The sequence below is a fragment of the Raphanus sativus genome, chromosome 9 (genome assembly GCF_000801105.2).
Source record: "Raphanus sativus cultivar WK10039 chromosome 9, ASM80110v3, whole genome shotgun sequence".
Lineage (NCBI taxonomy): Eukaryota > Viridiplantae > Streptophyta > Magnoliopsida > Brassicales > Brassicaceae > Raphanus > Raphanus sativus.
This window is the reverse complement of record NC_079519.1, coordinates 30085376-30112701: the sequence shown is the minus strand read 5'-3', so window position 1 is coordinate 30112701 and position 27326 is coordinate 30085376. Positions and strand designations below refer to the sequence as shown.

Genomic DNA, 27326 nt, shown 5'->3' with positions numbered 1-27326 from the left:
TTTTTAAAGAAAAAAATATTTTAATTATAATTTCAAAATTAATTTTATAAAAAAAATCTTTATTTTTACAATTTTTGGAATTTTAAAGATCTTTTTAAGTTTTTAAAATTTTTTTTATATTCGAGCAGTACCAAATAAAATTAAATGTGTTAGTAACTCCAATGAAAATACCACTAGTCTAGTGGTAAAATACATTATCATCTGTCCAATCAACCCGAGTTCAAATTCAGTGGTCTACATGTTTTTATTTTCAAATTATGTATAAAACGACGTCGTTTCATATCATTTGAAAATGACGTCGTTTCACTTAATGCCAACAATAAACGACGTCAAATTTTTCTACGGTGTGCTAAATTAGCAAATCAACGAAATGATTGTTAATTAATTCTAAAGTCAACTAAAATTTTATGTTTTTTTTTGGTCAGCCAATATATCGAAGTTTGTTTTGGCAATTTTTACAAAGTTCGTGTTTTTTTCGGCCGATTTCTCGTTTAGATTTGATTATATGAAAACTTTTGTGGATTAAAGAATAGAACGAGAAACATACGGCGGCAAATTGTCATTAACAAGTGGACACACGTAGAACTAGGCCTACGTAGAACATTCAGAGACACATATTTTAATATTCCACTCCAATTTTTAAATTCTCTTTTCTATTTAAAAAATCAATGAAGCAGAATCTCATCGAACGAAGAATCTCAGATACGGCAAAGGTAGGCTTACCGATCTCTGCTTCTCCGATAATCTAACATTATTAGTTTCGAGCGAATGATGCATTCGAAGTGTTAAACCTTTAGTTGCCTTCTTCTATATGCATAGTTCTTTTTTTTTTTGAAACTTATATGCATAGTTCTTGATCACTTGTTTTGTCTCTCTTGTCCCTGTGTTGTTCGTATTCGATGCTCACCACAGTTTTCACCTTTGCATGTGGGTTCTCTGTGATTCGTAGTAACTTGAATTGGGTTTCTCTCTGTGTCTCTTTGTGATGTTGCTGTTATAGATTTAGATCAGTGATTCTTATGCTTTTGTGACCTTTAGATGAATATGAGGATGAGACATATGTTTCTTTTGCCTGCAGCGAACTTTGATATTGAAGCTGCATAGGGATTAGGTTTTGTGATGGGAGTTGTGTTTATTTCGAGTTCCGCTGCAAGATCTCCTCTAGGGTTAAGCACTGATCTCTTGACGCATCGGTCTTCACTCAAAAAGCTGCCGTCCATTGTTGCTTTCAAAGCTGATGATTCCACGAGCAACTCATCTTTGATCGTTCCTCCTGAACAAGTTTTGGAGAAGCAAAAGGAGAAGAGAGTAGTAGTAACTAGGAGGAAGCCGAAGGCACCGAATCAAAACTTGGCTCCTTCGTGTCCGTTAGGAGTGGATTACAACGAAGCTGCTGCTAGACTAGAAAGCATTTACAAACTCAGCCCTCCTGCAACAACACTGGAGGAGGATGGTATCGACGGCGGCGGCTCCAAAGGGAAAGTTTCACGGAGGAGGAAGAGGAAAGAGAGTGGTGGTGGTGTTGAAGAGAAGAAAGTAGTAGTTGTGATCAGGAGTAATGGGGGGAAGAAGGAAAAGAGACTGGATCTTGATAAACGGATCGCGTTGAAGAGAAACGTTCAGGAGAAACAAGTTATCGTTTCGGCTCATAAGAAAGTAACAAAGAGGCAGCAAGAGGAAGAGGAGAAGATGAAGAGGCTTGTGAGAGACTACTCTGCTTCTAATGATGTAGTCAGCTTGGACTGGAAGAAAATGAAGATACCTCCTGTTCTTTCTTCTTCTGAACATGTTTGGTTGTTTAAGTTGATGCAACCTATGAAGGTATTCTTCTAACTTTGTTCATTTTCTTAAAATCTCAACGTTCAAGAAATTGTATTTCTTAAATCTCAACCTATGAAGGTTTTTTTTACATATATATTAGATTTTTTAGTTTTTTTGGTCTAATTATAAAATTATTTTGATGAATTATAATATTGGATAGATGAAAAAAAAATTAGACAAATTTATGGATTTACACTAATTTTATTGCTTGATTAAACAGATTTAGATCAATTCTAAAACACAATTTTAACCTGGTTTAGAACTGTGTAAACTGATTTGAATCGCATAAACCGCTTTTTAGAACACTGGTTACTACAGTTGCAATGTATGCTGACAATGTTTGGGATTTAACATTGCAGGCTCTTCTTCAAGTGAAAGATGAATTGCAACAGAGCTTGGGAAGAGAGCCTAGGGAAGCTGAAATAGCTGGAGAGATCAATATGAGTGTGGCTGAAGTGAAAATGAAAATCAAAGTTGGTAAAGCTGCAAGGAACAAACTTATTAAGGTGAGTCTCAAAAAAAATTTAACTTTCTTGCAAAAGCTATATTATCATGGACGTAACTCTTGTACTCTTGCATTTGCAGCACAATCTCCGCCTTGTTTTGTTTGTTATGAACAAATACTTTCAAGATTTCACCAACGGACCGAAGTTCCAGGACCTCTGTCAAGCCGGTATGAGAGGGCTTATCACAGCAATAGACCGGTTTGAACCGAAAAGGAAGTTTCGTCTTTCCACTTATGGTTTGTTTTGGATTAGACATGCCATCATACGGTCTATGACAACCTCAAACTTTACTCGTGTCCCATTTGGACTTGAATCGGTACGTTTACACACTCTTTTCCTCAGAAATAAATTGTTTTGCAGGACCTTACATGTTGGATTCCATTCAGGTTAGAGTTGAGATCTATAAAGCAAAGATGGAGCTATTGTTTGAGCTAGGAATACTCCCTACAGAGGAAGAGGTAGTTGAGAGACTCAAGATATCACCTGAGAGATACCGTGAAGTCTTGAGAGCTGCTAATCCGGTTTACTCGCTGAACTCAAAACATTCGGTTACTCAAGAAGAGTTCATCAATGGAATCACAGATGTTGATGGTGTAGGAGCTGATGACAGGAGACAACCTGCTCTTCTCAGGCTCGCTCTCGACGACGTGGTATGTTTCAAGCCTTTATCTCCTTACACAATCATCAAGTGTAATCAGTTTTGGCCTAATGTTTTTAAAACCGGACCAGACCGGATAATTATCTGGATCATGATTATTATTTTGATCACCGGTAGAACCTGGTTCACAAATTTTTATATGTACTAATTTTTTATATATACATTTAAAAGTAATATTAGTAAATATAATATATAATTAGAATATGAATAAATATTAAATATAAAACATTGGAAATTTTAACTATTGTTTTTTTTTCCTTTGTCATGAATTTTTGATAATTTTAATGGTTTTTACCTGGTTCAATAATTCCTCAGCTGGATTCGTTGAAGCCTAAAGAGAGTCTTGTTATTCGACAAAGATACGGTCTTGATGGGAAAGGAGACAGGACACTAGGAGAGATAGCTGGTAATCTCAACATCTCTAGAGAAATGGTGAGGAAACATGAAGTCAAAGCCTTGATGAAGCTCAAGCATCAGGCTCGTGTTGATTACCTTCGTCAATACATCATCTGAAAACCAAATCAAACCAAATCAAACCAAATCAAACCGAACAGAACCGCCTCACTCAACCATTTGAGCGCGTACTTGGTATGATTCCTACTTCAAACCGTCTTATAACGTTGGTATAGTTTGTGTATATGTTAATCAGAGTTACTTATAGCTGCGTAAATTTGATCCGTGAATAGTAAATGTTGTATTATATCATTGTACTAAACAGATACCAAAAAGTTATACATGTAAAGTCCGAGACTTGGTATACAATATGTTACAAAACCGAGCCAGTATTATCTGTTGTTTCCTTTTATTTGGTAGATATTTCGACCTAAGAGAGTGGAATCAACAGGATTGTATAGTACTTTTATTCAACAAAAAATTTCAGGAAAGCTGTGAGAGGCTCTAATTTTACCGGTTCTGAGACCGGTTAGATTGAAATTTGAGTAGCTTAGAACCGGTTTTGAACATGCTGAGAAGATTCGTAGAAGGGTTTAGTCGACAGTAATGTGACACCGTTGATTTACAGAGTCTATAACACGCCAACGAACAGGTAATACCTGTTGTTATGCATGTAAAGTCTGAGACTTGGTATACACTATTTTACAAAACCGAACAGGTATTACCTGTTGTTTCCTTTTATCTGGTAGATAATTTCGATAGAACAGGTTTGTATAGTAGTTTCATTCAACAAAAATTTGCAGGAAAGCTGTGACATAAGGTCTAATTTAACCAGTTCTGAGACAGGTTCGATTGAAATTTGAATAGCTTAAAACCGGGTTGAGCATACTTAGAAGTTAGAAGATTCGTAGAAGAAGAGTTTAGTCGACAGTAATGTGACCGTTGATTTACAGAGTCTATGATACGGCAACGAACGGACGTTGTGGTCTTTGGGTCGTCAAATAGTAATAATCATGCCGTATTCAATTGATCATGATTCATGAGTGGTTTTGAGGTCCATTTGACATAATACACAAATACTATAATTCTATACTATGTTATATATATATATATATTTGTGTCCTTTAGACTATTATCTTACAAAAAGATTTATCAATGGATCACACTAGAATGGTCAAAAGCCAATATCATCACAAATTCTTACTCGCAATTCCATTGTTATTCGAATTATTCTCTAATGATGGTGATGTAGTTTAATGACCGTCATGTTAACGCCATGTATGTTTGTGCTTACGCAGGGCCGACCTTGAAATTTTGAGAGCCTGAAAACATGTATATGTAAAAAATTTCTTTTTGCAAAATTTGGGGACCTAAAAATATTTTTTGGGAGTTTAAGTCTATGTTTCATTAGGCATGGCTCAGAGACCGGCCGTGTACTTACGTGACGTTTGTATCTACTGCGCGGTAACGTCTGTATTATTTGTTAGTTAAAAATTAAAATTTGTATGTTCCGACGATGAGGTTTTACAAATAATAATTCATTAGTACTGACAAGTTAGAACACAGGTTTTGCGGATCTTTCTTTCTAACTGATCTTGAAGAAGACGATGGTCTAGTTACAAAAGTCTCAAATGACTGTGATTGTGATTATAAGTTTGCTGATCGTGTTAACTACGAATCTAGACGCTAAGTGCTTTATATTGTTTTGTATTACTTGTATAATTTTTGCGGTTTAGGAGTCCACTTCCAAGTCTCAGTCAATGGGAAAAGTTTAGGTAATCAAATATGGAATAGGTTTTAATTATTTTTTTCTCTGTCATTTCTAGAGGTATTTCTATACATAGTGACATTTCACTTTTTTCTCTGCCATTTCTAAATGTAGCACTTTTTTGTTGTGTGTGACAAAAAGTGCTACATTTCACTCTTATATAGTAACCATGTACATTTTATTATATGAGTAACTAATTTAAATCAATTAATTAGTTTCTGGTATATGATACGATATATTAGATCTCTGTGCTTAAATTACCCTTATAGTTATTTTAGTAATGGACCTAATGGTCGTGTCACCATTTCATTTCATTATCGTAGTTGATAAAGTTTCATAAATTACTAAGCGGATGGGTTTCTATACAGAAAAAAAAAATAAAAGAAAATTATGTTCATAATAATAATTAAGATTATGTACGTAATATAAAACCAGATAGTAAGGCAAATCCAATAAACCAAAAAAGGATCGAGAAGCATAGAACTGGTCAGCAGGTTGGACTTTCCAAATTATGTGACCAAAGACCAGTCACACCTCTCCATTCCATTACTACCACATCAGTTTTCCTCGTTCTTCAGTCAAAAAGTCAAACTCTGTCTCTCTCACACAATCCTCTTTATATTCCCTTCTTCAAATATATTTACAAGCCATGCACAATGAACATACATGCCCTTTCATAACATATAACATTTCATAATATTTTGTACCGCGTTTAATCCATATTTTTCACTCTTTTGACGTAATGGAGAGGAATAGTAATGGTAGAGAGTGGGAGAAGATGAAGAAAGAGCTCAACGAGCTGATGACAGAAGGTAGAGACTATGCTCACCAGCTCAAGTCTCAGCTTGGCTCTACTTCATCTCAAGAATCACGTGAACATTTGGCCAAGAAGATTCTTGAATCTTACCACAAGTCTCTCACCATTATGAATTACTCCGGCGAACTCGAGCAAGTCTCCCCGCATTCCCACGGTGGAGGAAGTCCCAAGAGCGATGATTCAGATCATCAAGAACCACACATCATCCAGAGGTACATCCATCTGACCATATCTATAAACTATAAAAATGCATGGTTTCATTTCTCAACATGTATTAAGCGCATATGAAGGTGGATAGTCATAGACATAACTAGGATACTGTATCTAGGGTAAGCCGCTAATTACATGTCTTGCTCTAACTTTTATATCTATATAATGTTTTGCATATAAACTTATAATTATTTAAAATTTTGAAATCTAAAATGAAATCAAGTTCGAAGAAGTCAATGCCAAGGTGGACCCAAAAAGTTAGAATTGCCCCTGGGGTTGTGATTGAGAGAGCGCTTGACGATGGTTTTAGCTGGAGAAAGTACGGCCAGAAGGATATCCTCGGAGCCAAGTTTCCCAGGTTAGTCTCATAATTACCTCCCTAGTTTTTTTTCTTCTTTTTAGACAATTTCTAATATGTTTCTATAATTTCCTTTAAATAGAAAAAAATCTATTATAAAGAAGATGAGTTTGAAAAAAATAGGATGCTGTATTTTCTTTTAAAATAGAAAAATATATTATAAATTTATACACTAAAGCAAAAACAGCTTTATAATAGATTTTTTTTTTGTTTTAATTTAGAGAAAAAATATAGATGTGGTTTGAAAATGCTCTTCGACATTTTGTCCAAAAATATGACAAAACATAGTATAACACAAGTACCAAACTTTTATAATCTTAATTTTTTTTGTCAATCATTATATCTTACGAGAAAAGGAAAATATTTTTATTTTTTGGTGCAGGGGATACCATAGATGCACGTACAGAAAATCTCAAGGATGTGAAGCCACCAAACAAGTCCAGAGATCCAACGAAGATCCGGTGCTCTTTGAGATTATTTACCGAGGAATACATTCTTGCTCCCAAGCCTCAGCTGTTGGTTCAACCATTCCGGTACAAGTTCTTGAACCAAACCAGGCACACGAACAAGAAAATCTCGAGATCATGACGACAAGTCTAGACACTAGTCATCACAACTACAATCATCAAGCACATTTGCATCAAAGTCTTCACTATCCTCTGCCCTCTACCCAAAACCTAGAGAGTAACAATGTGTTGCTTCAACAGAAGGATCACAACATTGGTTTTCTTGGATCTACGAGTTATAGTGATCTAGGAACAAATGTCAACTACCATTTTCTAGCTCCTCATGATGCTGGCTCTGCTTCTCACTCTACAATAAACTCTCTGACCACCGCTGGTTTGGAATCTCCATTTGAAAGCTTTAGTCCAAATCATCCATTTGGAGGTTTTGGAGGGTTCTATTCTTAATTCATCACTAAGAGATGGAATAAAATTTACGTAATATTTTCAGTAAAGAGATGAATATTTATTCATAATAGCTAATCAATATCCAATTCAGTAATCCTACTTAATTTCCTAATCACGTTTTTGTTTTGGTTTTTCTTTTGCTTGTTAAATAAGCTTTACATTGGCATTGATAATTGTTTTGAGTTTGAATTCTTAAATTAATTTGAATTATAAAAGAATATCATTTTAAGTTTCTGAGTATAGGATGTAAATCGATGAAATATATTTCCAACAGTTGAACGCACATCGACTTTATACAAATGAACTTCAAAATTGTATACTCCAAAAATTAGAAAACCTCGTTAATTTCTCTACCACATAAATTTTGTCTGGTCTCTATTTAATTATAATCAAAATGAAAAATATATAATTAAACTAAATAGAGACCAGAACTAAAACGATGAAATATCAATGGATGAGATAAGTGAGGACCAAAGCCACCAACATAAGGACATATGCTATGCCTTGGTCTATTGTTGTTCCTGCAATATTGTGGTCCAAAGTTAACCGTCCGAAATAAATATAATATTTGCGATATTCAGGGGAGAAAATGAAAAAAAAGGGAGAGTTTCTATAATTGTATATTTGTTGTAGTTCATACTCGTTTTTCTTCTATTTAGACCATTTTTCGAGCATAAATCTTTTTGAGAACTTTAGTTTATACTATATAAATTTCTTAACTTACCATCGCTTGTCGGAGATGGAGCAGGAGCTGCGGATTGAGCCTGTGCCATTGGCAACAAAATGGAGGAAACTATAGCTAGGATTGTAAGAACTCCGAAGAAAAGCCTTGAAACCGACATTCTGAAGTTTATGTTTCCTCCCTTTCCCTCTTCACCTTAATTACTTTGATATATAACAAATTTATATATTCAGCTATATATATATATATATATTCTTTTTTTTTTTGCTGTTATCAAAGGTTCTCCCCTCTCTTAATTTGTAGAGAGGGAAGAAAAAGGGAGAGATGAAAATGATGGAAAATAGAAGTTATTGAGAACTCTAGACAGCACGATGTAAAGAGATAATGGGAATAATGAGAGCTTCTTTTGGCATTTTATTAAACAAATATTTTCTACTTTATGGACTACCCGCATCTCTCGGGCAAAACTCATTTTTGCTCCACAATTGTTGATGCTTAATTTTCATAATAAACCGTTTTTGGAATTGGAAACTCAAACTTGTGATTTGTGAATGTGAATGTGAAAAAGCTTCTATAATTTGAATTACGTTGGAATACTACAAATGTATCAACACTCAATTTTTTTGTTGGCCCAAAAGAGAGATGAGTATGTTTCCCAGCTGGTTGTGTCCTGTCTTTACAATATTCTCCAATTATGAGAATCCATTTGTTGTCGTTTTATATTTGTTTTCAGTAATGTCCTTGATTCATACTAATTTTCAAATTTACTTCATGTCAGTGCGCAGTGTAATAAAAAATATGACTATTATAGTTTTCGTTTTTATCGTGCATGTATTACATACCTAAATTGAAGTCATATATTACGTTGTTTTCTTCAGAACAAAAAAACTCAATTCTGTCACAAGTTTCATTATAATCGAAAATACTTAATTTAACTTAAATTTTGGTAATATTTAAAAGTAAAAAAGTGGAACTGAAAATTAGGCTAAAATCCATAAAAGTAAATTTCCACAATTTACTAATTATTCCCTCTCGATCTCTTCCAATATCTCAACCACCTTTGCTATCTCCGGTCTCTTCACAGGAACCCTATTCGTACAAAGCTGCACTAAGTCAATCATCTGAAGCAACTTTGCTTCAATGTTGGGAGTCTTCACGAGCTCCAAATCAAACACTTCACCTGTCCATTGTTCTGCCAAAACATTATTCATCCATACCACCAGTTCTATATCCTCCTTCTTATCATCCATACTCGACCTTCCACTAAGAGTTTCTAGCATCAAGATTCCAAAACCGTATATGTCTGATTCCGGCGTCGATCTCCTTGTGTCGTATGCTGCTTCGGGGGCACGGTAACGTAGTTCCGTTCTGGCTGATGAATCTGCTCTGACGACCGGGTTGGTTAAGAGAGCTAAACCGGTTTCAGATATGCATCCATATCTTTTGGAGTTCAAGAAGACATTAGAAGATTTGATGTTGCCATGTGCGAGCTTGTTTTGTGTGTGTAAGTGAGCTAATCCTTTTGCTAATCCGATCAGGAATCTCAACCGCGTTTCCCAGTCCAACGGAACGTGGTCCTCGTTGCCATTCTTGCCTGCCGGGGAAAAAAACTTTCTTTAGATGCAAGGAACACATCATCAAATAAGTTAGACCTAGGCACATTTACCCAAAACGAAAAAACCCAACGGACCAATTCGGTTTAAGTTCGGATACCATGAATTATTCGAGTATGTTATATATCTCTAAAACCTAAAATCAAACCGAATACCCAAATATTTAAAATATGGTTTGTATACTTTAAATTATTAATTATATTTTTTTTTTGATCAAAAATTATTAATTTAAAATATGGTTTTGTATACTTTATACATACCATGAAGAAGAACGGAGAGACTTCCTGTAGGATAGTAATCATAGACCATAAGCTTCTGTTCCTTGGAACACACGTAAGCTCTCAAAGGAGCAACGTTCTCATGCCTAATGTTTCCAACAATCTCCATTTGATGTTTGAAATCCTTTCTTGACACCGGCACATCCTTGAATCGCTTCACCGCAATGACCTTGGCATCTCCAAGAACCGCTTTGTAGGTCATACCAAAAGTGCCTTTCCCTAGAAACTCTGCAGAAGATGTCAACAAGTCTTCCAAATTAAAAGCAAGATTGCTTCCTTCAAAGAAAATTATCCTATTAAATTCACTCTTCTCCTCCATGTCTTCTATGTTGATCTCTTTTCTTGATTTAGAAACTTCCTTCTCACTTGGTAGGGTTTCTGGATTTGCCTTTGCCGGTTTCACCGTCTCTGGTTCTGTTTCCTGTCTCTTCTTTCTCTTCACGTAGCAAATGATTATTAAAATCGCAATTACGAAGAATATCAAGAAGCAACCGGTTATGGCTATCCCGAGTATGGCTGGTTCTGAGATGTAGATCCCGTGTTTGTCTTCTTCTTGCTCTTTCTCTTTCTGCGCCGGTGAACCAACCGGAGGAGAGGTGCTGTCGTAAGTTAAGTTGTTGCCGGAAAAAGCTGAGTGTCCGAATCTTGACAAAGACTTTGGAACAGTTCCAGTGAGATTGTTGTTGGAGAAGTTAAGTCTGCGAAGACCAGGGAGGTTGAGGTCTGGAATCTCACCGGAAAATGAATTTTCAGCCAAGTTTAGCGACAAGAGTCCGGTCAGATTTGCTAGTCCCGAGGGGATGCTACCGTTAAACCTGTTACCAAACAGATCAAGAACGGTGAGGTTCATCCACGTGGTGTAATCAGAGGGTAATGGACCGGAGAACTTGTTGTTGCTGAGAGTAATAGCCTTTAGTTTCTTGAGCTGCAAGAAATCTATTGGGAACGGGCCTCGTAAGCCGTTGGATCGGAGACTGAGGATCTCAAGCTCCGATAGACGGCTGATGGTTCCAGGCGGGACCACTCCGAGAAGACTCGCACCGGGCAAGTGAAGGGCGGTGACACGTGTGTTGTCTCTGTTGCACGTGACGCCTGACCAAGTGGCGCAGACAGGGCTGCTTGCGTTCCACGCTAGAGACCGTGGGTGAGTTATGTTGTTGAGGAAGTCTAGAAGGGCTTGTCTGTCTCCGGCGAGGTCCCCGGTGACGGGAGAAAGCAGGGACGGTGATGCAAAGATGAGAAGTAACACAGAGTAGAAGATGGAAAGTCTTCTACTCATTTTTTTTTTTTAGTTATGGTTGTGTGATGTAGACTTGGTTAAACCTGCATTAGTATTTACTTATTGAAGTTAGAGATGCAAAAAATGTTAATCAATTATATTATTTGATGAGAAATATGAATTCCAACCACTTTACAAAGACATTCCTACATTCCACAGTATCATTTTAATAACTATTTTTATCTGTCGAATCAGGTCTGTGAACTCAGCCTGACATGATTCCCAAAAAAAAGAAAAATCTACGCTTATTCATGGCTCAAATTACATTTTAATAGAAACATTCCAACAGTTTACTAATCAGGTTTATATGCCAAGCAGATTCTTCAGCCGAAATGAAAATAAATAAACAACTTACAGTTTCAAAGACGGATCTAACAAGTACTGCTTAAAAGACAGTTTGAATTGAGAGGACAGAATGTATAAGCTAGTTATGTGAGAGCAGAGAAGAAAGAAAGAGAAAGAAAACAGAGGTTTGGTATGCAAAACTGTTGGCAAGGGAAGCTACTTGAAGGAAGTCATAAGAGAAAATATGGTATAGGAAAGTCAAACCGGTTATGAGCACACAATGATTGGTTAATTACATACCGATAATACTCGAACGCTAATAGACGTCTAATTAAGGCACATTTCCGGTTGTGCTACAATATGTTGCAGATAAAGATTCGAAAGTTGATTTTTAAAAATACAATTAGTTGGGGCGTGATGGTGACAAATTGGTGATGATGGAGCTGGAGGATTGTGATAACTTACCAATCAATAAAAAGACTATGAGCTGTTGATTAATTTATCTTTGTTATTTTGATTAACATATATAAACCCCCTCATATTTTCAGCTTTGCACCTCATTTCCCCAATCTTTCTGAACCCAAACAATGAATATAATTTACGTTACGTATTGCATTACATTATTCGCAAATCACAATTCTTACAAGACAACAATTTCGAGAAAAAATTTACCAAAAAAAAAGAAAAAAAGAATTTCGAGAAAAATGTGTGTTTTAGTCATTTGTGGCGGCTTTAAGAGAAAATTATTGATTTTCATAATGCAAGTTTAAAAAATAAAAGTTTCTATATTGCAATCCTTTCCAATTAAAAGTTAAGAGTAAAAAAGGAAAACTTTTTTAAGGTAAGGACCTTTTCGCTATATATACGCGTTTATTGGAAGTCTATATGCATGCACATGCACCTGCATGGATAACTTGCATTTCTAGTGATTAATAATTAATTAAATAATATTGTATGTGTATTTGGCAATGTAACTTCACATGATCTGCGAGCATCTTATAATCATTGACGTAAAGTTCTGGCGTTGATTAATTATTGTTGATATATGTTACTATTATATGGTGTTTGGTGTGCATATATTATTTTCGTGACATGTGCAGCCAAGGAGTGATAAATACCGAGACAAACGGGGAATTATTATCTTGCGATATTAAATTTATTCTCTCCATTACGGTCCAAGTTTTTTGTTTTTCCTTTTATATATTTTTTTTTGAAAAGAAAAAAAAAATCAAACCTCGAATGGAACGTGACAAGAGAGTGGTTGCTAGTATAGGTGATGTTCGAGGTTTAAGAATCAATGTAAACTTCGCTACCTTCACCAACATTATTCATACAGAGATCAGTATATTGTTACTAATTAAGTGCATTTCTCCACGTAGATAGTTCACAACACCGTCTGTTACAGCTTTGTGAATAATGCTTTGCATGATCCCAAAGTAAACAGGTTGTCCATGTAAAAAAAAAGAGAATTAACAACGAGTTTTTAATAAAAAACCGTAATTTACAATGTATCCTTTTGTAACCTTTGACCGGAATACTAGCTTTTTACTACTGTTTTAAACTTGTTGGGGTTCTAACATCTCTATGGGATCACGGTAGAACATAATAGAAAGTAGAAACTAAATTACAGCTATTTTATCGACCAGTTATTTGATTCAATATAGTTACACCCAGGTTTGACCGAGCTAGATTATCTGGGCTCTAGTCAGTCATGTCTTTTTGTACCTCGTATTTTATATTTGCGAAAATAATTGGGCCCTGTTATACAGGCCGAAGGAGAAACTGTTAAATGGCTGAATTATGCGTTTATAGGTTCTTTACCGACCACGGCCCCAATGTAAACTGCATACTCTATCATAGGCCTGGTATTTTAACATGGACCCGAAGACCCGACCCAGAACTGACCCAAAAATATCTAAACTAGAACTGACCCAAAAGTTTATAAGTATATATTGGGTCCAAAAAATTTCTACCCGAATAGATCTGGATCCGAAAAGAACCGATCCGAATAGACCCGGACCCGAAAAGAACTGATCCGAATAGATCCGGCCCGACAAGAACCGATTCAGACCCGATTTAAAAACATGAATATCCAAAACTAGTTTTTGTTTAGTTATATTTCTATATTTTATTTTATGATTTAGTTGAATATTTTTTTGTTAACAATTTTGTTATTACTTTTGTAGCATTTTCAAGTAATATGAAGCTTAAAATATAAAATTTAGAATTCAAAAATTTTGTTTTTTTTAGTTTTAATAGTTTATTTTAAGTTATTTTGAAAGATTTTAGATATACATAACATATTTTGACTAAATTTGATTAAATTTGTGTATTTTGTCTTTTAGATCCTAAATACCCGAACCCGACCCGGACCTGATACAGACCCGAAAAATTATGGATATTTTATAAGTATTTAGTTACATACCGGAACCGACATGGACCCGATCCGAACCCAAACCGAAAATTTAGAAGTACATGTTGGATCCAAATGTTTAGGATCCGAAAGAACATGGACCTGAAAAGAACCGATCCGAACCCGACCCGGAGAACCGAACGCCCAATCATAGGCTTTGTAACATATTAGTCAAATCAATGATTATATTTTTGGTCAAAATAGTTGTTGGGAAGACTTTTAGAAAGTATACAAGGATATTAATCTAAAGATTAGTAAATGCGTTTGTCATCAATCATCTGGTCCACTGGCTGAAAACAGCAAACTATCATCTAGTCATCTCTCGTTCTAGACTATGTAGATATGTAAAGAAATAGTTACTGATTTTAGTGTTAAAAAAAAGTTACTTATTTTAGTGGACTCGAATGAGAATCAAAGCTTGTAATATATAAGTAAAATTCAGATGTTTTTTTTTCTTAAAGAAGAAAAGTCAGATGTTGATACAAAAGAAAAAGTTATAATTCAACTATAAGGGTTTGAATGCCAAATTTGTCTGACTCTAAGGACAAACTGAAATGTGCCACATGTCACGTAAAATAAGAGAACAAAGTCAACTCCACAAAAGATAATGACGAGCACAACGTGATCCTGAGGTATATAGTGTTCTCGATTTATTCTCCATTAGAAATACTGAAATACTATACTTTAGTTTTCTTTCCGAATTGTACTTGTAAATGAAATATTGTTATGGCCAATTCTTATTCTTGTGCTAATAAAAGACAAACTTCTGAGTCTCCTTCTTTTTCTTCCACGGGTTACAAAATTTATATATATATATATATATATATATATATATATATCCCCTAGTCTATATTTGAGAAGTGATTTTGACATGTGTCATCACCATATTAATTTTGAAAGAAAAATTATGACATGGCACACCAACATTGATAACATGGCTTGAAATAAATTATGACATGGTTATTTAAATTTAGTGTTGATTTATATTTAAGATAATTTTTAAAAAATATGGTAATAACTTAAAGATAACTATGACATATTTACATTTAATATTGATTTATATTTAAGGTAAGTTTTTAAAATATGGCAATAATTTATATATCATAATTAATATAACAATAAATAATAATTAAATAGAAATATAATAATAATTAAAATTTCGAAATATTATTTAGCTATATTTTTGTAAGTATATAATTTTTATTACTAAAAACAATTCTTAAAAATACTATGCATTTTTTTAAAAAATATAATTTTTCTTTAAATAGTGACATAGACATTTACATTTATTGTTGATTTGTATTTTTAGTAAATTTTAAAAATATGGTAATAACTCATAGATCATCATTAATTTAGCAATAAATAATATAATGTTATCAATAGAAATACAATATTATTTTGGATTTTTCAAAAGTTAATTATATTTTATAATTATTATTAGTAAAACAATTCTTTAAAATTATACAGTTTTTAAATGTAATTTTCTAATCCAATACTATTAGTTTATTTTTAATATCCATAAATTTTAGAAAATTATTTAGTTTTATTTTTTGATAATTATACACTTAACAAAATTTTCTCTTACATTTACAAAATTTGATTGAATATATTTTAGAAAAAGATATACATATATATTACTAAATATACATTGAATAAAAATATATTTTTTTTATCTTAAAGTTTTACATATGATTAAATTAAGATTATATATTGTAAGCAAATAATAAATCAAAAATCAACAAAATAAAAAATTAATAAAATTTGTATTTTAAAATAAATTATATTTTAAAAACTTTTATTTCTGCACATGGTGCAGGAAAACACCTAGTATATATATATATATATATATATATATATATTTTGGTAGAATGTTAAGAAAAATGGATCTTGGAAGAATTTAAACCATGACCTAATGACCTTACAAAATTTAAACAACACATGACCTTACAAAATTTATATTGTTAATTTCGATAGCCAAGTTTCATAAATTTCATCTTTCTTTATTTCTTTATAAAATAGCATATAGTGGTCAGAGATTCTAGATGGCTTTAAATGTTTTAGGATATGTATCAGTTTAAGTCGTAAAGCGATATAATTTGACAAAAGAATAGACAACCAATAAAAGTCGTGCAGTGTGTGAGAGAGACATTGTAGAATACAATAAAGGAAAAGGAGGAAAAATAAATACTATAAGTTCATATTCTTGAAAACTCGAGTCTTTTATAAAAGAGGTTAACCAATAACAAACAACACAACCAAGAAGACGACAAAACATCAAAGACAAGACAATGAGTAACATAAAATTTCTCAAGCCTGTTTTATTCTTTGTCTTCTTTATATTCTTCTTTCTTAGCAAACCCTCTGATGCATACGGAGGCATAGCGATCTACTGGGGCCAAAACGGCAACGAAGGAAATCTCTCGTCCACATGTGCCACCGGCAAGTATGCTTACGTCAACGTCGCATTTCTTGTGAAATTTGGAAACGGCCAAACGCCGGAGCTCAACCTTGCCGGCCACTGCAACCCTGCGGCCCACACTTGCACCCATTTTGGCTCTCAGGTCAAAGATTGCCAGTCTCGTGCATCAAGGTAATTGGTCCATTACATATATCGATTTGGTCTAGATCTGACTTCTTGAAATGGAAAATGAATATAAATGAGGCCTCCAAGTTCTTACCATAATTTTTTGTTAGTTGACCAAGATTTGTAATCTAGCTATAATAAAAAGACTAGATTTTGATCCGCGCTTCCGAAGCGCGGGTATTATTTTTCACTTTTATGAAAAATATTATTTGTTTGTAATTATTGAATGTATTTATCTTATTAAAACTTTATTTTATAATAAATTCGACATATTAGAGTATCTCTGGTAAACTATGTGTTTCTCTGACTTTATTTTATTCTCTTTTCAATCAATATATTTATTTGGCTTATTATTAAAATAAATGATTTTAGAATATAACTGTACAATACTTTCACATTGATATTTGTTTAAACAATGTGACATATTTCTATATTAATTAAATATTTACATTATAATTTATATACAATTCAACATATTTGTCTAATTGTTGTTAAAAGAAATGATTTTGAATTCAAATATACAGTACTTTTATATTGTTTTTTCTTCAGCTCATATAATTTTTTAAAATAAATTTCTTTCAATATAAGCTATATTAAAAATTAGTCAACTAAAGAATCTATAAACAATTATTTACATAGCAATATAACATATTTATATATTAATTCAGTTTAATATATAAATTATTTATTACTGCCATATTTAAAATGAAAGTTTATTGATATATTTTTAGGTTGCTACAAACCAACCCGTACCGAAAATGATCCAACTCGAATCTCCTACGATATTTATAATATTCGAATGATATTTATTTAATTTAAAAATCTAGGGGAAAAATATTGTGTATCACGAAAACATATATGATCAATTAGTGGTTTCCTAAAATGTAGGAAGTTTAAATGGATTTGCTGATTTTATTTGGATAGAGATATTTTTTTAATAAAAATACAATCCAAGTTTCCAAACAATTTTTTTAACTACAATCCAAGTTTCCAAACAAACTTATTCTTTATAAATGCTATCCAAGTAACCAAACACACCAATTTTTTTTAATACTCTTATCCAAATATCCAAACACACCGAAATTGTACTTCAGATTTAATAAGATAGATGCGTAGTATAGTATTTGTGTTTAGTATTATAATAACCTAGATTAAAATATTTTGAGAAAATAAATTATTAATATTGCAATCATATTTTTATTAAACAAGGTTATGTTATCTCTCGGCGGCGGAATCGGAAACTACTCGATTGGGTCGAGGGAGGACGCGAAAGTGGTTGCGGATTACTTGTGGAACAACTTTTTGGGAGGAAAATCATCTTCACGTCCCTTAGGTGATGCTGTTCTTGATGGTATCGATTTCAATATCGAGCTTGGCTCCCCTCAACACTATGATGATCTCGCTAGGTAAATAATCTAGGAAACATCTGGATTTTTTTGCCTAGTATTATCAACTATAGATATATCCAAAACTAGATGGTCATGACTCATGATTGAGTTTGCCAAAAAAAATGATGGTCATCAAGAAAATTGTATTGAAATGAGGCTTAACTGTTTCATATTTGCACACTTCTAACGTTTTCATGCATATTTGTTGATAGTAACCCAAAAAGAAAAAAACATTTGTTGATCTTTAGTTGGAAATATCAATCTAAACTTATATATTTTTTATTTTGGACAGATTTTTGTCTAAATTTGGCAACCGAGGAAGAAAAGTGTATCTAACAGGAGCTCCTCAGTGTCCATTTCCAGACAGATTAATGGGAAGTGCACTTGACACCGAACTTTTCGACTACGTTTGGGTCCAATTCTACAACAATGCACCGTGTCAATACACTTCAGATAACACCAAAAGCCTCTTCGATTCATGGAACACGTGGACCACTTCGATCACTGCTCAAAAAATATTTATAGGTCTCCCGGCGGCTCCTCAAGCAGCGGGAAGTGGGTATATTCCGCCAGATATATTAATTGCTCAGATTCTTCCAACAGTAAAGGAGTCTGAGAAGTACGGAGGAATAATGCTTTGGTCTAAATTCTGGGACGATCAAAATGGATATAGTTCATCCATATTGGCTAGTGTGTAAAACGAATCTGTGTGGCCTTCGTATTTCTGCATGTATCAGTTCCTCGTGTTTGGTAACTTTGGTTTATGAAGATTTGTTGTGTGTGTGGTGCATTTTGGTATTCTAATTTGAAATATTTGTACCAATATTAATTACATATCTCATTGATGTAGCACATCCTTGCGTGGAGCTTACATTAAGTGTTATGGTTTTGTTCCTCTCTTCGGTTTTTGTTATTAAGGATAAGGGTTGGAGTTTTGTTCAGTTCATCTATAGGTATTTAGTAGATAAGTCTTTCATGATTTAGTGTTATCTATTTAGAGCATTGTATATATAAAGAACGTATGTGTTTTTCTATACTTGGTTTTTGATTAATAAAAGTTTGAGACTTACTAGTAAATATGAATACCTATAGAGAACGTATCTAATATTCGGCTTATCGCCACCTGAGATAAGAAACCACTGTCCCGAGTATCGACCAAGAAGGTGGCAAACTCTGCAGCTAAGCCGAGACCTGAAAAGAAGCAACCACAAAACTCAACCGGGAAAGTCCACGAGACCTTAGCAGACTATGGGAAGAGCTCCGTGAAACGCACCACCACTGGCCACGATGGTGCAAAATGACTGATGAAGGCCCTCGTAGACAACCGAAAGACGCCGGAAGTCTTAGACCGCAGTTGAACGTCTGATTAATGGCTAGCGAATTCTAAGACATTGATTAAAGTCATAAAATGTATAGGAACTAACGAACGGTCTTTTGAAGATTGTGGATAGAAGTCTACAAATATCGTAGCAGAGGGAGAAGTAGTAAAAATCTGCCTTTTTGGTGCATACAATGGGATAATTGGTTTTATTGATGAGATGAATGTGCCGCAGACATTTTTAGAACTTATAGGAGCGAAGGATTTGTACAGAGATTAAGCATAGCTCTTCTTTCATAGTCAATACGGTATTGACAATACATTTCCTCTTCTTTGTGTCATGCTAATTGTAGTTACTCTTCTCTACGTCCTAGGTAGTTTTCTTCATTTAATGGTTTGAGATCATTTCTTTGTTGTATTGGGATATATTAGGAAAGGGAATCCTATAGATAAGGATTACCTCTATAGTTATCATTATCCTATGTTAAGTATATATTAGATTGTCCTAATCTCTTTAGGTTTATGACTTTTAGGTGTTGGATATAAACACATGCTAGTTTTTCATATCGATACAAGTTAGAGTTTACAATATTATTTCTAGTTTTATATGGTATCAGAGCAATAAAAGTTTTGTGACCTAAGAAGCTTATCTTGATCATATCTTTGTTCTTGGTAAGAGAAAAAATGTTACAGTCATCGTCAAGATCGATGCATCTATGGCTAGTAAAGATATAACGACGAGCAAGTCTCAGGTTGAGCAAAACGTTGCTAATGCACCCACGTCCTATTTTTTGTTTGCTTCCAACAATCCAGGAACCTTGATAGCATCAGTGATGTTTATGGTTGAGAATCATAATGAATGGATATGGTCCACGGAGCTCGTTAATGCGCTTAGAGCTAAACAAAAGTTAGATTTTATTGATGGTTCAATACCTAAACATGCCATTGATGACCTAAGCTTTGAGCCTTAGACTCTTAGTCATCTGTCAATTCAATGATCATTGGATGGATACAAGTTCGTTCAACGGCTATGTTCATATCAGATTCTCACAAGTTACAGGAGAGTTTAAAAATACTTTTCTCTGTGAGAAACAAAGTTCGTATACATCAATTTAATGAACAATATGCATCTTGCAAGCAAGACGGTCAAACAATGAAGGATTATTTTGGTCGACTAGCCAAGGTATAAGAAGAACTTGATACCTATAAACCTTTTCCACCTTGCAGCTGTGGTGAGGCTGCGATCTATGAAAAAGAAAGAGAAGAAGAGAAGGTACATCCATTTCTACGAGATAATTAAAGAGTGATATTCACTCTACACTAGTCTGATTTTGTTTGATTAGTATACATCGATAAAATGTACGGTAATATTCTATTCTAATATTAGTATAACTAAAAGTCTAAAACCTTTTTCTACTTTCAGTTTGCACCTGACGCAAACCACGGATTGGACTATCTTTCATTGAGTTTTCAATACCTTATTATAGTTATTAGGTCTATAGAAGACTAATAATTGGTAAGACTTGCAAGTGGTAAAAAAATATCAGAAGTCCCATGCGTAGCGAAGGCAAAAGATCCTCTAGCTTCTTTAAAAAACCATCGGATCTTTCTCTAGTAGTATCTATCCCGGTCAAAACAGGGTTGAAATGGTCAAGGCATGTTCCATTTTTATATTCACCAATTTCGATGATTGAGTACGCTAAGGGATGATAAAATGTTAATTATATTATACAATTTTTTGTGCAAAAATTATATTAATATTAAAACACTACATAATAAAGTATGAAAAAAGGTTATGAATGTGATGATAATCACTTCGACATTTTCTCTTCGTTCTACATCAATTTTCAGCAATGCCGCTATAAATGTTGTAGGTGAATCCCCAAAAACGTTGAACTAAAACTATATATTTTTCAAACTAGTTCCCCTAAAAATTTAGACCTGGATTTTGGCTTTGTAAAAAAAACAACAATATGTATATAGCCTAAATTAAATGTATAATGATATAGCTAGGTCATTAGATTAGCTGTTAATTCAAGTTTATTGAAAATGTACGGTAATAATCTCTCTATGAAAGAAGTTTTAAGGAGATCTCTTACAGTTTTTCTTATAACTTTTATATGTAGTTTTATCTTATAATTTTACTTTATGTATAGTGGAGGGATTTTTTTCTGAATGTTTTCTAGTTTTTTGTTCATCTAACTAGCTAAATATATTATTTTGAATTGTTAAACAAACTGGTAAATTGAGCAGAATCTATTTTTCTTCTTAAAGTTTTTGCCTCTAAATATGTAATCATTTGTAGCATTTTCAGTATATTACTACTAGAAAGTTCATTACATTTTTATACAACTTATAGTTGTACATTTTTTTTTATATATCAAAAAGACATAAATTAACTAATTAATACGGCAGACGAAATAATAAAATACAGCCGACTAGAACACAACTTATAGTAGAAAACAATGTTTTAATTTTGGAAGCAAGTTTAGAAAAGAAACAAATAATTAACTTAGTACGTAAATGACGATTTAGTATCTTAAACCATGTTGATAGGGAAAATACCAAAAAAAGAAAAAAAAAACGTTGTTGGATTATAAAGTAACCTTTTACGTAGACACACTTAAGAAAAATGAAATATCAAGTTTTTGGATTAATTGACGCTTAAGAATGGACAAGTTTTCAGCAATGCGTTGGCTGCCGACGCTGATCAGTCCTTACAGCTGGACTTGGGTATCAGCTTATAGTTTTTTCTCATATATATGTATATAGAAGCTTACTTGTACATCTAAAACAAAAGCAAACGAAATTAATGTTTTATTATGAATATCCTTCACCGACCAATTTGTCTCTTACAAGAAGCTGATTAATTTTCACAGAACAAAAAAATGATAATAGACACAATTAGGTGGTTATAGGATCCAATTAGTGATCAATTGATTTTTTTGCTAGCATATAAGGCAGCTGGATAATTAAAAGTTGTTCAGATAATGTAAGATGATCATATATATCATATATACTAACATGACCGGCCTTGAGTATATTAGCTTTAACTTTTTTTTGAAAATTAAGATATGTCCAAAACAGTTATCGGGACCATTATAAGTTTTTTTCTATTTTCTTGATCTACAACTATTATGTGGTGAAAACTAATGATTTTTAGTTGAATATAACAGATTAACAAATATACAAGTTAAAAGATTGTATAAAAAATGCTGATCTGAACAAACAAATCTAGGTGAGAGACCAACTTCGAGTTGGCTAAATGGTAATGGGGTTGCGGTTTGTTATGAACAAATGCAAATCAATTTTGAAGAAAGCAAAAGAGCAAAATGAATTAAGAGAAGTACCCATTAAATTTCTTATTATTGTGTGAATGAATGAATAATATTACAAATTCTTAGACCCGTATTTATATTAGTCTTAAGACATGATTTTTTTCTATAGGAATATATATTTATCTAGAAAAGGTAAATTTCTTAAACTGAAAAAGCATACCGTACCAAACGGATGTTAAACTTTTATTGGTGTACAGAAATTTAAAACACATTCGGATGCAACACGACTGCAATTACCGTCATCCTGATCTAATTTGCGGTGGAAGAATTATTTATAGTATTTAGGTTCTCGGTAAGAGTTGAAACTATCTTTTTTAGACCAAAAAAAAAATCTAGGTGAGTACATACTTTTGTAGCAATTTTCTTTAAAAAATTATAAGAGGTACTCCCTCCGTTTCATATTATTTGTCGTTCTAAGTCTTTACACACAGATTAAGAAAACATTTAATTTTACATATTTTCAAAATAAAAATACTATTACCAATACACATCAACCAATATAAAAATAGAATATAAAATATTTTCAATAAATTTTGCATTGAAAACCGAAAACGACACTTATTTTGAAACAAAAAATTTTGCTCTAGAACGACATATAATTTGAAACGGAGGGAGTATTACATTACAGTATTTTAAGTGTGAACTCAACATTTTTTGTCTACCAATCACGAAGCAACCTGCATAATCTAAGCTACAAGCATTTATTAGCCGAACAAAAAAAAAAGACTAATCATAGTATGGAACGTGGAATAACATCGTTTCAGGTGAAACCACGTTTGTCCTACACACGCTCCCTTGCAATGCACACCAAAACGATCAAAGTCAGAACTTAGAACAAAATACAGTATTTTTTATGTATCGATATATCCGGTTCACTGCCACCCTGGTAATACCTTTTATAGTTATATATATACCCCGCCTCATCGACTTCTTTCCATATCTTAATTCATTACATTCATTTTTCCTCTATCTATTTATTTCTACTATACACAAATAACAAGAATCTACTTTAATCAAAAAAAAACAAGAGTTTTTGTGGTGGAAGATTGTTTTTCATTTTCATAATTTGAAATGACGCAGTTTGCACTATTTTTCCCACTATTGACCCTCGTAGTTATAAGCTTAGCCGGAACGGCGAAGGTAGAGGCTGCGACGGGATTGAACCCACCGGTGAAGCTGGTTTGGCATTATTACAAAGTTACTAACACTTGTGATGATGCAGAAACTTATATTAGATACCAAGTTGAAAAGCTTTATAAGAATGATAGTAGCATTGCTCCCAAGCTACTTCGTCTCCTCTATTCAGATTGTATGGTTAATGTAAGTAAGATCATTTGTTTTGTCAATACTTACATAACGTTACTTTCATTTTATAACCTATTTTATTGTTTTATGTAAAATGTGTATTATGTAAAATGTGTATGTAGGGATGCGATGCTTCTGTTCTTTTGCAAGGGCCAAACTCAGAGAGGACGGCTCCACAGAATCGAGGACTTGGAGGTTTTGTGGTAATCGATAAGATAAAACAAGTTCTTGAATCACGTTGTCCTGGTGTCGTTTCTTGCGCTGATATACTCAACCTTGCCACTAGAGATGCTGTTCACATGGTACATAGATACATGTAGTTATTTTTTATTTAAGGAGAAGTATCGATCTGTATTTGTAATGATTTTTTTACTGATTGGTGCTGTTTTGGTGGATTGGATGAACTGATGATTAGGCCGGAGCACCGTCTTATCCTGTATTCACAGGAAGAAGAGACGGTGGGGCGTTAAATGCAGACGCCGTCGATCTACCGTCACCGTCCATATCAGTGGAGGAGTCATTGGCATATTTCAAGTCGAAAGGTCTTGACGTTTTGGACATGACTACTCTTCTAGGTAACTATTTTTTTTAATCAATATTCACACGTAAAAGCAACACATAAATTACAATTGAAACAATTCAAATCTAGAAGAATATACACGAAGAGCTATATAGGTTTGTTTATGTTTGGAAAAATTCTACCATTGTATGCAACATTTAACCACTATAAAGTTTGCATGACAGTTTCACATCTTACTTTATACTCCCTCTGTTTTTTAAAGATACATATTCTAGACTTTTCACATATATTAAGAAATCACATTAAAAATGCATTGATTTTTGTGAATAACAATTTTCCATAATTTTTAACCAATAACAATCAAATAAACACAATTAATTTTCTTGAAGTTAACAGATTTTCATTAAATAATACATTGAAAAAGTAAAAAATGTATCTTTTTAAAACAAATTTTTTTCCTAGAACATGGATCTTAAAAAAACAGAGGGAGTATTAGGTGATTCTCATGTGGTTCATACACGGGGATAAACATTTAAACTAGTTATTCTCTTGGGTGAATTACAACTTCTAATTATGTTATTTATGCCGGAACAGGAGCGCACTCGATGGGGAAGACACATTGCAGCCACATAGTGAACAGGCTATACAACTTCAAAAACACAGGAAAACCAGATCCTACCATGAACACAACATTGGTGTCAGAACTTCGATACCTTTGTCCTCCAAGAACACAAAAGGGCCAAACTGACCCACTTGTTTACCTAAACCCAGACTCAGGATCGAGCAACAGATTCAGCAACTCCTATTATTCTCGTGTCTTGTCTCATAACGCTGTCTTGGGCGTGGACCAACAGTTGATCTACAACGATGACTCGATGGAGATCACGCAGGAGTTTGATGCAGGTTTGGAAGATTTCAGAAAGTCTTTTGCGTTGGCAATGTCGAGGATGGGATCCATCAATGTGTTGACCGGAAAAGCTGGAGAGATTCGCCGGGATTGCAGAATTACCAACGCTAACTACGGGGCTTAAATATATTTATATATCGTATTTTATGTGGTATACTATAATCTAAATATTTTGATAAATTTATCATCGATAAGGATGGTGACCAAATAACAGAGATCCAATTATTTAATTCATCCCTTGTAATAATATCATTTTTGAAACTTCCGCTTGTAATAATTTTATAACTAAAGTTCTATTAAGGAAAGAACTATTATATTTTAGAATGTGCTTTTTCAAAAAGAAAAAGAAAAAAAAGAACTATTATATTTTCTTCGTATAAAAACGGTGTTTACGATATATAAATTGATCCATGTTTTTGCTATAATTGTCTAATATTCTTTTCTAAAATATTTTAAGTATAATAATTACTATTAACTTTTTTAACACTTTATTTTATTGAATCTAGTTTAGCATATTACATCAAAAAAATGATTAAACGATAAAGAGAAACTAATGGTTTTTTCACACAGAAAACCGGCGAGCACAAACAGCATAGCCACATTAGTCATCACAAACTGATCTTGTTTCAAATTAAAGTAGATTAGGTCTTCCCGATCCCACAATAGCAGACGGACTTCCAATACCTTTAGCGAAAACATGACAATTCTCATCGTCTAAATAAGTTTTCTTCTTCGTTACTTTTATTAAGTTTATCCAGATTAGCTTCAGCTAAAATATGGAACAAGCTTGAAATGCAAAATAAAAAACAGATGGATAATATGATTTATCGTTCAGATCCACTCTCACTGCTGCAAAAGCACAGACCCGAAAGAGGTAAATGGAGACTAAAATAATCTTAAATTGAAACTAGATCCAATTTATCACAAGAGAAAAAAAGACGAAAGCACTAAAATACTAATATGTAATTTATCATAAGGACAAAAACCAATACGTAAACTAAAGCCGGTGCACTAGTCAAAAGCGAACCCGTTACTATTAACTTTTACGTCGCAATTATTGTAAATTTTCTATATAAATATTTATTTTTCGTAAGAGTATTAAAATATTTTATTCAATATATTTACAAATATAATTTTTTACATCTATATATATATTTATCAAAATTAATTGTAAGTGTATCTTAACAAATACAAAACCAAAACAAAATTAATCAAATTTTTTTCTTATATGATCAAACTTTTATTTAAATTTATCGGTTCAAAAAACTAATAACCAAGTTGAATTGTCTTAGTTTACGTATTTTGACTAAAACAAACAAAAATCAAAATTTATTAAAATTTATATATTTAAATTATACACATATTTAAAACTATATGGTAAGAGATATATTTTAAATAAATAATCATTAAATATAATAATATAATATGAGTAAATAAATTTATTATAAAATGGAATTTTAACTTTATTAAAATTAAAATAAAATTTAATTGGTGTAGTTAAATCAAATCGAAAGAAAGAAGACTGCAAAATACATTTATGATTTTTTAAAACTGTTACATTTTAAATATAAAGTAATAATGTAGAAATAAAAATACTTTAAAATAAAACTTATATTTGAAATTATTCTTTCTGTGCATGACATGAAAATTTCTAGTACTTTTAGAAAGAGTGACAGAAAACGTTGCGTTTCAAAGGACTTGCCTTTTTGGACGAGTGTTAGCATTCCAGTCTTGCTAACAGCCAATAACGCAGGACACGTCGTTCCCAGTTACGAAAGTCCGAAGAAGAGAGATATAGCTGTGGTCTGATACATTTCACACTTAGAAATGTTTTTTTTAACAAATAACAAATTTGTAATTTGTTAAAACATACCAATTTGTTACTTAATCACCAATCAAACAGTATATGACAAATTCGTACTAGAGATATGCACCAAGAACCAAAATGAATATCTCAGACCAAAAATCCTAGCG

The 27326-nt window shown here is 32.9% G+C and overlaps 4 protein-coding genes and 1 pseudogene across 4 annotated transcripts; 4 read left to right on the top strand and 1 right to left on the bottom strand.

The window, feature by feature from the left end:
* The first annotated feature begins 558 nt into the window (after nucleotides 1-558).
* LOC108823836 (RNA polymerase sigma factor sigE, chloroplastic/mitochondrial) lies at nucleotides 559-3790 on the top strand. The gene is made up of 6 exons (XM_018597119.2): nucleotides 559-713; nucleotides 1079-1821; nucleotides 2181-2327; nucleotides 2407-2643; nucleotides 2714-2977; nucleotides 3301-3790. Exons 2-6 carry the CDS (start codon nucleotides 1120-1122, stop codon nucleotides 3496-3498), a joined length of 1548 nt encoding a protein of 515 aa, XP_018452621.2. The 5' UTR covers nucleotides 559-713; nucleotides 1079-1119; the 3' UTR covers nucleotides 3499-3790.
* A 1764-nt stretch (nucleotides 3791-5554) lies between these two features.
* LOC108825962 (probable WRKY transcription factor 30) lies at nucleotides 5555-7536 on the top strand. Its single transcript, XM_018599327.2, has 3 exons — nucleotides 5555-6175; nucleotides 6397-6531; nucleotides 6914-7536. The coding sequence occupies exons 1-3, from the start codon at nucleotides 5889-5891 to the stop codon at nucleotides 7440-7442; spliced, it is 951 nt and encodes a 316-aa protein (XP_018454829.2). The 5' UTR covers nucleotides 5555-5888; the 3' UTR covers nucleotides 7443-7536.
* Nucleotides 7537-9017: 1481 nt separating this feature from the next.
* Nucleotides 9018-11858, bottom strand: LOC108833296 (inactive leucine-rich repeat receptor-like serine/threonine-protein kinase At5g24100). Its single transcript, XM_018606728.2, has 3 exons — nucleotides 11650-11858; nucleotides 9998-11338; nucleotides 9018-9718 (listed from the first exon to the last, which is right to left on the bottom strand). Exons 2-3 carry the CDS (start codon nucleotides 11292-11294, stop codon nucleotides 9147-9149), a joined length of 1869 nt encoding a protein of 622 aa, XP_018462230.2. The 5' UTR covers nucleotides 11295-11338; nucleotides 11650-11858; the 3' UTR covers nucleotides 9018-9146.
* A 4339-nt stretch (nucleotides 11859-16197) lies between these two features.
* On the top strand, nucleotides 16198-18853 carry LOC130499774 (acidic endochitinase-like; annotated as a pseudogene).
* A 4757-nt stretch (nucleotides 18854-23610) lies between these two features.
* Nucleotides 23611-25629, top strand: LOC108826581 (probable peroxidase 61). The gene is made up of 4 exons (XM_018599951.2): nucleotides 23611-23940; nucleotides 24048-24227; nucleotides 24341-24500; nucleotides 25040-25629. The coding sequence occupies exons 1-4, from the start codon at nucleotides 23692-23694 to the stop codon at nucleotides 25474-25476; spliced, it is 1026 nt and encodes a 341-aa protein (XP_018455453.1). The 5' UTR covers nucleotides 23611-23691; the 3' UTR covers nucleotides 25477-25629.
* The last annotated feature ends 1697 nt before the right edge of the window (nucleotides 25630-27326 follow it).